This window comes from Talpa europaea (genome assembly GCF_964194135.1).
Source record: "Talpa europaea genome assembly, chromosome: 4".
Classification (NCBI taxonomy): domain Eukaryota; kingdom Metazoa; phylum Chordata; class Mammalia; order Eulipotyphla; family Talpidae; genus Talpa; species Talpa europaea.
This window is the reverse complement of record NC_140070.1, coordinates 30,657,258-30,669,203: the sequence shown is the minus strand read 5'-3', so window position 1 is coordinate 30,669,203 and position 11,946 is coordinate 30,657,258. Positions and strand designations below refer to the sequence as shown.

The 11,946-nt window shown below is 40.8% G+C and overlaps 1 protein-coding gene across 1 annotated transcript; it reads left to right on the top strand.

The window, feature by feature from the left end:
• Window positions 1–779: 779 nt before the first annotated feature.
• CHRNB3 (cholinergic receptor nicotinic beta 3 subunit) lies at window positions 780–10,271 on the top strand (the record flags this gene model as incomplete). The annotated part of the gene is made up of 4 exons (XM_084231449.1): window positions 780–821; window positions 5,447–5,556; window positions 6,390–7,272; window positions 10,137–10,271. Exons 1-4 carry the CDS (start codon window positions 795–797, stop codon window positions 10,269–10,271), a joined length of 1,155 nt encoding a protein of 384 aa, XP_084087575.1. The 5' UTR covers window positions 780–794.
• Between the last annotated feature and the right edge of the window lie 1,675 nt (window positions 10,272–11,946).

The window sequence follows — 11,946 nt, the reverse complement described above, 5'->3', positions numbered from 1 at the left end:
CTACTGATGTGGGATTTTTTTGCTGGGAAGTGGATGGCTATAGGAGGATATTGTTACTGGCAGGTTGGGGGCTGAGGAGGGGGATTGGAGAGAAAGGAAAGCTGATCCCACAGCTGACCACAGCTCTCCCAGTGTCTTCCAGGCTCCAAAGGCTGGTGGGGCCTCTGCAGGAAAATGGGAAGTTCATGATAGCTCCCAAAGGGAACACCTGAGCGACCCCTCACCCTCCTGATGCCCTTTACACCCCACAGCTTTCCCTGAATCACCTGGGCCTGAGCATCCTCCACTGATTTTCCTGCCTGACTTGTGCTTCTGCCATGTTTGCTTTCCTGATCAATCCTTGAACCTGAACAACCCAAATGCTGCAAAATCATCCTGCAGTGGTTCCCAAAGTCCCAGAATAATCCTCCCATGTTGCCCAAATCCTCTGCCCCACACACCCACCCAGCTGACTCAGTGTGCCACAATTCCTTTTAGAAAATGCTACAAAGTCTATCTCTAATTTAGCTCATATTTTGTTCCACTTTGAGCCCTTAACATGCCTTCTGGGTTATGCAATTTTATTTAAATATCAGCACAATGAACTGCTACTTATTATTTTTCATTTCAATTATAATATGCATAATATTTTAGGATTCCATGCCATTTACTGTTTATAATTGAGTGTCCCTTTACACTTGAATACCTTATACTCTTTCTGAGCCAAAACAAACAAGAAATCCAACCCCCAAATACAACTTTAATTAATTTACATCTTTGTCACTGTCATTTCTTAGGACGAAAAGAATCAGCTGATGACAACAAATGTATGGCTGAAACAGGTAAATGTCAATCTGGGGATTGTTATCTGCCATCCCAGTTATTTTAATTATTTCCTGTTTAGAGAGAAAATTATTATTTTAAGGAGCATTATCAGATTCCTTGGGGCCATATTTGGGAAGATTTTATGTGTTTCTGTTTTTGTTTTTTTTTAAAGATTTATTTATTTATGCATACAAGACCTGGGGTACAGGTCAGAGTTGCAGGGGGGTGAGAGGATTCACCAGAGACAAAGTGGGGAACAGAACAGGGAGACTGACTGAAGCACACTGCTGAGGGGAGCAGCTTGCAAGTCAGGAGAGGTCTGCTGTGCCATGTGGGTTTCTCTCTGGCCGAATGGGGATCGAACTCATGCTGCAGAGGCTGCGGCTGCTTCATAGTGTGCTTAACCCCTTGCGCCACCAGGGAGGCCCAGATTTTATGTTTTTAAATGTTCTCTCTTCAGAGTCTAAGCACAGGTCCTGGAAGCTCAAAGCTGCCTGGTTTTGTGTTGTTGCTCCTGGTAGGGGCGGCCATGGGGCTGCTGGGGCTGCGGGGAATGCTGGTGGTGAGGCCTGGGCACTGGTCCTGGCCCAACTTGGTGGAAAGGCAGCAGAATGCAGCTCCGCCCCTTCTCCCCCCACCCTCCACTTTGGGGTACCACACTGGATAATGAAATCAGTGATGTTAGATTCTCCCTCATCCCTATGGTCCTTCCTGGGATGGATCTACACCTGAGAATGCCTACTTTTGCCCCCCAGAAAGTGGAAATCAGGAATGACAGAGGCTGCCCACCATCCATTTCAGAACAAAGTAAAGCCCCAAACAAAATGATGAATGCATGTTTTCCTGATAAAACTAAAATACATTTGAATGATTTACAGCTCTTTTGTGGAGATGCTTGCTTTCAGCTTGTGATGACCTGTTTCCTAACACACAAGCATCTATTCAAAGGATATTTTTCTAGAGTTGTCAGGAAATAATCACCTCTCAAAACCCAATTTCACATGTTATGTGAAAGGAGAAAATATTGGCACTTCCTTCGTAGGAGGTGAAAATTTGGTGTGATTGTGTGTTCACAATTATGTTTTTTAATGAATATCTGGATATTGCCTAATCTCCCTCTCCTTGTGGGACTACCTTAAATATTTCATTCAATTTTAACATTCCTACACATTTAGTAGTTTTCATTTGTTTATACTGAATTAAGTTAGTTATCTGTTCAGAATCAGCAGATGCATTGTTCAATACTTTCTAATAATGATTTATAAAGAAACTGCGGTGTCATCAGATTTCTGCCACTCAAAAACTTTGTCATTTCCTAGTACCTTCTTTGTAGATTTTCTCATCCTTAATGACAAATCCCATTTCATAGCCTGAACAACTCATTGATATCTTTTGAATATGAGACATATGCTATATCATGTTGCTGACTTTAATGTTAATATTAATCAACATTAATTTGGTATTAAGAATGTCACATCTGGCTTTAAGCTGACTAAAGATCTCAGAGGTGTCCCAAAAGTCGCTCATTGAGGAAATTGCAAGAAATACTTGTTCTTCCCTAATTTCTGATCTTAGTGTTAAACTAAGAATATGTATTTTAAATTATAGTAAAAAAAAGTCATGATTTTGGTTTAAATGAAATTTGGTTCTGGATTCTAACAACTGCTTGACATTGATGAGTGATATTACAGGTAATCTATGTAAGAAAAGACAACTGACTATATTGATATAGATTTGTAATTGCACTTTTCAGAATTAAGAAACCTATCCCTGGCATATTTCTCCATGGTTTTCTTAGCCATAGATGAACTTGACTTTCTGGCCCTCACATAGCCTTGTTCTCCTGTTTCCTTCACATGGCTCTCAGTCCCAGAAGTGCTGCAAGCCTTTGTAAAGGTTTTGAAAGAGTGGCTAGAGCATGCTACCTCAACACAGGGTATTATTCCTTTAAGAAGGGAAAGGCAGGAGGTTAATCTCCAAATGCCCCTAGGGTTTCAAGAGAACTGAAGCTTGCCCAGAAAATCTCCTAGCTCCTAAAGAACTAGAGAGTTTTTAGAACTGAGTCTTTATCCTAATGCTGCTGATGCTGACATGTGTCATCATCATCCCCGGTGTGGGTCTCAGGCAGCATCACAGTGGAAATTTACTGAGCCCTTCTAGAAGACCATGTCAGGGAAATACCTCCAATGCCCCAGGTCTGGCTACAGAAAGTCACTGAAGTTGTAAGGATGTGGTCTCTCCCAACCCTGCAAGCAAGTGCAGTGCATAAGGGATAATCAGGTGCGTAACTCAGGGCACCTGACCCTAATTCAGTGCCCTTTCCCTTCTGGGTACACCAAAAGAAGCAGCGTTGACCCAGAGTGCTACCCAGTCCCTTTCTCTTTTGTGATCAGGAATGGAGCCAGAAACCACCGTTGATTTCTTTATAACTTCCTCCAGGATCCAAACATGACCTGATAAAACAATTTTAGGTCCCTATTTCTTCTAGTGTGGTGTAGCTTGGGGGAGGGAGAGTGAAGGATATGACTTTAGATGCATCCTGGCCTGAACGCCATCACTGGTCACCAGGTTGCAACTTCCAGGGGGTGCCCTTTTCATGGTAGTCAATATGAATGGCACCCCCTGGAGGTGTGATTACACAGTCAACCTGGGCATATGTAGCAGCTTTTATCCTGTTTTCTTTACCAACTAGCTGTGTGGTCTTGGAATAAACATGGTAAATATTTTATTAGTGAGGGCTCCCTAAACCATCAGTCTTCATATCCGTGGTTTCCATAAATAGTCATCATATTTTTTGTGCTTTAGATTCTAACTTTTTTTAAAGACCTATATGATCTTTTAAAAATTTATTTTTAAGGACTAGCCTCACAAGTATTGTCTAAGATAGGCAATGCCTCTTCTGGAGTGTATAGTTCCATCATTTTTCAGACATCATGCATATTTAAATATTTTACCTCCTGAATTTTTTAATGACAAAGTTAGCCTTGCTGTGCTGCAAAAAGCATTATCATGGGCATATCCTTTAACTTTCTGGAGTGTTATTTAACATTATCCTACATTATTACCTAATTGTCTACAGGAGGGACAGTAGAACAGAAGAATTTAATTTTCAGGTCGGATTTCCTAAGATTCTAGATCCAAAATATTTTAAGAAAATCTACTTCTATTGGACCTCCCCTGGTGGTGCAGGCAGTTGAGTGCAGTGCTGTGAAGCTGTCCACAGCCTCTGCAGCGCCAGTTAGATCCCTGCTGGCCGGCAAGAATCCCACATGGCACGGCAGACCTCTCCTGTTGTGCCTGCTGCTCGCCTCAGCAGTGTATTTCAGTCAGTCTGCCTGTTCTGTTCCCTGCTCTGTCTCTGGTGAATCCTCTCACCCTCCCTCGCATCTGGCTTGTACCGTGGTTCTTATATGCATGAATAAATAAATCTTTAAAAAAAAAAAAAAAGAAAATCTACTTCTATTGTAATTGGGTCATACACCAGCCTACTGAACTAAATAATCCAATCAATGACTGGCCAGATTTCTTAATCTAGAACATCAGCCCCTGTAAAACAAGCCAAATTATTTCATTATATTATGAGGGAAAATATGTAAGCATCTAAAGGCTAACAATATTAGGAATGTAATTTAAAACTGTAATTGGTTACTCACAAAATAAATTCAGATTAGAACCTGAAAGGGAAATTCTTGGACAGATTTTCTTTTCCATTGGTTAGAAGTTAAAATGTCATCAGGAGTGGTTAGTGGATACTGGATGTTTCCTATTAACATACTGGGTGGATACTTGTCCAAGACTCTTACGTGATATTCAAGAGATGATGTACCCATTACCATGAAAGTAAAACATCACTGGATCAACTCTCCTAAAATAAAATGAGTTGAAAGAAAGAAAAGAGGCTGAAAAAATGGATACTGAATCAGTGATATTTGTTGCTGCATCTCTTCACTGTGAGGAGATATTGCAATTGTGGAAACCCCAGACACCGGGGGTGAGTGGACTTGAACAAGATGAGAGATCAAGCTCACTCAAGCTTTGTCCTGCCAATTGCATGCACTGAGTCCACAGACAGGATCATAAGATCTAAAATACACAATTTTCCTTTTAAAATAAGACAGTGGGTTAGTAATTGTAGAGGCAGGGATGGGACACAATGCAGGTTTTCTGATCCAGCAGACCGGATAAAGGAGGAGTCAGAGTCCTTAGTGGTTTTTTGCAGGTCTTTTTATTAGGATTACCAGGTACACGGCAGGCAGGGTGCTGGGGGGCCGGGAGGCTGGCAGGCCTCCCAGCCCCCAGCAAGTCTTCATTCTAGCTGGGCTCTCCAGCATTCTCTGCTTCTCTCTCGGCTTCTGTTCGTTCTTGGCTTCTTGGCTTCTGCTGGCGTCCTCATGACGCCACCCTTAAAAGCCCAATCTTAGCCCAGGTGAATCCTATCTACATCTGCCCACACCCTATTCCAGGTGCCCACCATCAGGCATGCATTCAGGACCACAAGGATCCGTCATCTATCCTGATGGCAGGAGGGCAGAAAAGCCTGACATTTTTTCCTTACCCTACAGTAATTTAACATAAATTTAAAGATTCCAAGGTCTACTACATTCACTTTCAGAATAAAATTACAGTATACAATTTTCTGCAGGAATGGACAGACTACAAACTGCGCTGGAATCCAGATGAATATGGTGGAATTCATTCAATTAAAGTTCCATCAGAATCTCTTTGGCTTCCTGACATAGTTCTCTTTGAAAAGTAAGTATCTCAGAAGAAAAACTATACTGGTCAGATTAGGAATAGAACTAGAAAAGCCTGATTTGGGCAAAATAATGAAGAGGAATGTGTAACTCTAACAAGATGTGTTCCTTTTTACCATATTCTTAGACACTGCAGTAGGAAAGTAATAAATGAGAAATAGTACTGTTGGGGTTTTGTAGAGTGTGGGGTCCTTTGGTTCACTCTGGAAAGGTTTCACCAGAGCTCCCATTTCAGTGGCAAGCAGCGAGTTCCCCATGTGTGTTTCTCCATGAGACGGAGACATTAGTCATATTTAAAGAACAGGTTTATTAGGGAAATGGACAGGTTTTGCTAAGAGAGGCCTGTATGGTTGCAGCAGGCATCCTCTGCTGAAGGAGGTCAGTGAAGAGAAGTCCCGCATGGTACATGTCACAGGCAGGCAGGAGGTTGCTGCCCTGAAGGAAAGAGTTGGTGAAAAGAAGCAAAACCAGGAAGGGACCAGAGATTCCAGGGTGGGCCCAATCTCCTATCTTTACCCTCAGGTCTGTGCTACACTCCCTGTAGCATCTGATCCTGCTTGGGTCTCATGCCTCGTAATAAGGCACTGGTGCCTGAGGGTCATGACCTCTGCAGCTGGGTTAATGGTCGTTATTCCCCTCGACCCCCACCTCCTTGTGTGAGTCAGGTTTTAGTCTTGTGAGGCCTCCTTTCCAGTTTTTCTATTCTTGTCCTCCATCAGTACAGCGGTGAGCAAAAAAAAAAAAAAAAAAAAAAAAAACAAAACAAAAACAAGCAAAAAAACCCTAGTTAGTGTTCATCTAATCATTGAAATGAAACTACTTTTACTACAGTGCTGATGGGCGTTTCAAAGGCTCCCTCATGACCAAAGTCATCGTGAAGTCTAATGGAACTGTCGTTTGGACTCCTCCCGCCAGTTATAAAAGTTCCTGCACCATGGACGTCACGTTTTTCCCATTTGATCGACAAAACTGCTCCATGAAGTTTGGATCCTGGACTTATGATGGCACCATGGTTGACCTCATTTTGATAAATGAAAATGTGGACAGAAAAGACTTCTTCGATAATGGAGAATGGGAAATACTAAATGCAAAAGGAATGAAGGGAAATAGAAGGGATGGATTGTATTCGTATCCTTTCATTACTTACTCTTTTGTCCTGCGCCGCCTGCCTCTGTTCTACACCCTCTTCCTGATCATCCCTTGCCTAGGGCTGTCTTTCCTAACAGTTCTGGTGTTCTATTTACCTTCCGATGAAGGAGAAAAGCTTTCCTTATCAACATCTGTTTTAGTTTCCCTGACGGTTTTTCTTTTAGTCATTGAAGAAATAATCCCATCGTCTTCCAAGGTCATCCCTCTGATTGGAGAGTACCTCTTGTTCATTATGATTTTTGTCACCCTGTCGATCATTGTGACCGTCTTTGTCATTAATGTTCACCACAGATCTTCTTCAACTTACCATCCCATGGCCCCCTGGGTCAAGAGGCTATTTCTGCAAAAACTTCCTAAATTACTTTGCATGAAGGACCACGTGGATCGCTACTCTTTCTCAGAAAAAGATGAGAGCAAACCAGTTGCGAAAGATCAAGTCCTAGGAAAAAAGAAACAAAAACAGATGAGTGACGGAGAAAAGGTTCTGGTTGCTTTCTTGGAAAAAGCTGCTGATTCCATCAGATACATTTCACAGCATGTGAAGAAGGAGCATTTCATCAGCCAGGTGAGTTAAGTGATATTCAAAATAATATCATTGCTACTGAGGTGTGCAAAGTCTAATATTTGACATCCAGTTAAAACAAAAATGCTCAGGCCTCCCTGGTGGCACAGGGGTTAAAGACAGCACTATCAAGCAATTGGCAGCCACTACAGCAAGAGTTCAATCCCGAGCAACCCACATGGCACAGGAGACCTCTCCTGCCTCACCTGCTGCTCCCCTTGGTAGTGTATTTCAGTAGATCTGCCTGTTCTGCTCCCCTCTCTGTCTCTGATGAATCCTCTCACCCCCTGCTTCTCTGGCCTGTACCCCAGTTCTTCAATGCATAAATAAAATAGATCTTTAAAAAAAAAAACAGATGAAACAAAATGCTGTCATTTTGAAATGTGACTTTATTAACTGTCTTCTTCACACACATAAAATTTGAAACAAGCCCTAACATAAAATAGGGACTTTCCTCTGAAATTTCAAGTTTTAGGAAGAAGTTCACAAAACATGGTGAACAAAAGTGAAGCAACTATAGATTAAGCACTATCCCTTATAATCAGTCTTTAATTCTATTTAAGATAATTCAGTTAGATATTTTAAATTGTTTATTCTAGTCTCTGGTCATTCATTCATCTCTGACTTTTCCAGGGGTGATGAATATATCTATCCATGTATTTGGAAATAAAAGGCTAGAATTTTTTAATTAATATAGAATACAGAGTGACAATAAATATTTTGTTAAGGGAAGATGGTATAATTGTTTATCATTGAAATTTTAAAAAAAGAATGTGGGTTTCAGATTTGAAGTATCCTGGACTCAGGTCTTATACTGTTACAGGGCATGGAGAGGGGCACCCCAGACCCCACAAACCTGCCTGCTATAAATAGGTTCTGCCATCCATGCATCAACACAAAACATATGAGACTTTAATGGAAAGGAACTTTAATACAATTAGGAAACAATACAGGAAAGGCAAAGAATCTAGTTTCTAAATCAAGCATCCAAAGTTATCCATCCCCTCATGGGTAAAGTCCACCCAAGCAGGGTTGGCCCAGAGCAAGGCCCCAAAGCCTCCCGCAAGTCTAAAGCATCTTCCAGTGCGGACCCACAGAAAAGGATCAGAAACCACCAGACAAGTCTGGAAGGAAAAGAACAAAAATCAAACTCAAGACAAAAACCGCCATTGTCACCTCGCCACAGTCTCTCACCCACATCTGTGTCAACCAGTCCACGACCAAAAGACAAGCACAGTTTCTTCACGTGTCTCTAGGCTCTATGCGCCTCCTCCAGGTCTCCTTCTGGCTCCATCCTGCTTCCTTCCTCAGTCTCTTCTGCAGCTTCTTGTCTCCCTGCTCAGCTCCACACCCCTTTTGGGTGGGGCAGGAAACCTGGAACCTCCCCCTTTCCTGGGGACCACCCTGTTACATTACTATATTATATATGACTTGAGGCAAGTTACTCAACCTGAGCTCAGTTATCAGAAATCTCCCTTCAGGGTTATTGTGAGGAATAAATTACTTATAAAACACACAAAAATAAAATAAAGATAAGTAAATAAAATATGCAGGTGTGCCCAGCACAGATAGTCTCAGCCTTGTGATTATGTAATATTATAAATTTTAAGAGTTAATAAATGTTAATTAGATCTTTCTTCTCATCATCTATCTTCCCCAACGGAATTAAAATAGTATTTGCTATATAAATATTTGGTGTAAAAACTGCTTTATTGCTTAAAACAAGTTAGGTATTCAGACCAACTTATAGGTTTCAACTATTTTACTACAAAAATCAGTGAAAACTGTTGCCAAGAGCCTGATCTCATAAATAAATTTATAAAAGAGTTTCTTAAAGGGATATCCTAGATAGATACAGCAAATAGTCTATCTTCTATCACAATTTGTTGTATTTCGTGTGACCTAAAAAAAATTTAAAGCATTATGGGGAAAACAAACAAAAACTTGCTATAGAACAAGCACTAAGCTTAAGGGTTTTTTGTTTGTTTATTGATTTCATTACATCTTTTTTAAATTCTAAAACAAAGATCTAAATAGCTTTTTTTTTTTCATTAAAAAGTAACACATTATCAGTGTGGGAGATTTGGAAAATACACAAAATGTACACAAGAAGATTAAAATTGTTAATGATCCCACCAAATAAGATTGACACTTCAAATTTTTAAATCTCTCCTTGTGTTTTTGCCCCAATGTTTTATTTCTAAACCTCTCTGCCTGGAATACATTCATTTTCCATCTTTGCAACTATGTCCCTCTAGGCCACAGGCTTCCTGTTCTAATTTCATCTTTACAAAATCCCCACATTGTAGAAAGGGAACATTTCTTCCTTCTTGAAACATGAGAAATGGCCCCTGCCTCTCTCCACCTTTCTCTTATGAACTAGGTTTGTTGCTCATTTTGCTCCAATTTCCCTTCCTCCAAAGGCACTAGACTCCTCTGTCCCTTATGGCAGTCAAATCTATTAATACATGTGCAACGGAATGGAAAGCCTGTGACATTTAGTCAGGGAAATTCATAATTTATAAATCTGTGGTTTATTTATACGTATTATCCAGAACATCACATGCTGGCTTTTTGTTTGTCTAAAAATCAGATTTTCCCATTTTGAACAGTAGTGTTTACAAATGAATCATAATGTATGTCTTTAATGTCAGTGAAAATGTTCCCATAAACTCAACCTACAGGCTGTTTTCTTTGGGCATTGATTGTGCAGTTATACAGGAAAACCTGTATGAAAGGAGATATTGTTAGGTACATTTCGAAATGTGAAGTGCTGTAAATCTGAATATTTCTTTTTTTTTAAATCCTCTGAATTCAGAACAGTTGCTCAGCATCTTCACTGAAAGGCATCTTTTTCTCTTTTGCAGGTAGTACAAGACTGGAAATTCGTAGCTCAAGTTCTTGACCGAATCTTCCTGTGTCTCTTTCTCATAGCATCCATTACCGGCACTGTTCTAATTTTTACCCCCGCTTTGAAGATGTGGTTGCATAGTCACCACTAGGAACAGTTCTTCAGAGCAATGTAAAATCCACACCATAAAGACAAAATTATACCTCTGACACCCAGCTTGTGTGTATGCATTGTATCCCAACGCACCTGCTTATTTGAAGGGCCCATCTCATCCTTGGGGTAATTGAACCTTGGTAACTATGGGTTGGCCCAAGTTAATTTGTGGTTGCCATGAGAGTGATTTGGAGTTAAGTAAAGCAGATTCTCCTCTGACCTCTGCCTTGGTTTACCTAGATGTTGGAGGAAGAGTCAGCCAGGCCCGAGGTCACAAGCCTGGATGCAGCAGGACTGGTGCTGGTTGGTGGATGAATGCCTCCTGGAAGCTGGATACAGGCCTGACAAAGGAGGCCTGCCAAGAATTCAAGGAGGTCTCCAGGTAGCTCTGGTGTGGACTGGCTGGTTCTCCTGGTGTCCTTGGTGGTTTTGCCTGATTTTCATACTGGGGCTGTGTCTTGTGCTTTTGTGGCAACGTGGTTGAACAAATCTCAACAACTGTTTGGGAATTCCATTGATATGGCAGCACCTGGCATCACACACTTGTTAATAAGATTCCAAGATACTGCTGGTCAACTAAAGTGTCCCCTGCACCCCAACCTTGACATTCACTAGAAAATGGTCTTACTGGAAGATGGTAAGCCTCTACGACAAGTATTTGTAGCTTATTCACAGCATTATAGAAGTTTTCAAAAGGTGAAATTAAAAGCTACTGTGAGTCGCAACTTACTTTGAGGTCACATCAAAATAACATACAAGTAGCCATCTGCTACCAGAAGTAAATGATAAAACCCATCATCTTCCCCTATAAAATGGAAATATTGAGCATTCCCTAATAATGATTTTCATGTCTCTGCATCCAATCAAATTCATTTCAAAAGCACCCTCTAGAGTTTCATTCTTTTTTTTTTCATTTAAGTTAAATGTTCAATGTGTAAGCGCTGAAGTTCTATTATCTTAGTAAATTTCAATTATACAATATAGTGACTTTAGTCATCATGTTTTACACTAGCTTTCAGGCTTTATTCATCAAATAACTGAAAGTTTATACCCTTTAACCTCCCCCAGCCTCTGGCAACTACTTTTCTAATCTGTGTCCATGAGTTTGTATTTTTTCTTAGATTCCACATTCCACATATAAGTGATGTCATGCAGTATGTATCTTTCTCTGGCTTATTTCACTTAGAATAATGCCCTTCAGTTTCATTCATGTTGTCACCAATGACAGGATTTCCTTCTTTATTTATTTTTATTTTTTAAAAGATTTATTCATTTACACAAGAACCCAGGTACAGGCCAATGTGCTGGAGGGTGAGAGGATTCACCAGAGACAGAGCAGGGAACAGAACAGGCAGATTGACCAAAATACACTGCTGAGGGGAGCGGCGGGTGAGACAGGAGAAGTCTGCTGCACCATGTGGGTTAGCTCCCCAGCCGGCCTGGATCAAACCCACGCTGCAGAGGCTACAGACAACTTCACGGCGCTGCGCTCAACTGCCTGTGCCACCAGGGAGGCCCTTCCTTCTTTTTTTAAAGCTGAAAAATATTCCATGTATATAGGTACACACACACACACATATTTATACTGCGTTGTTTTTATCTGCTTTTCCTTCTGACACTTTGATTATCTCCATATTTTGGCTATTGTGCAAACACTGCCATAAACATGGAAG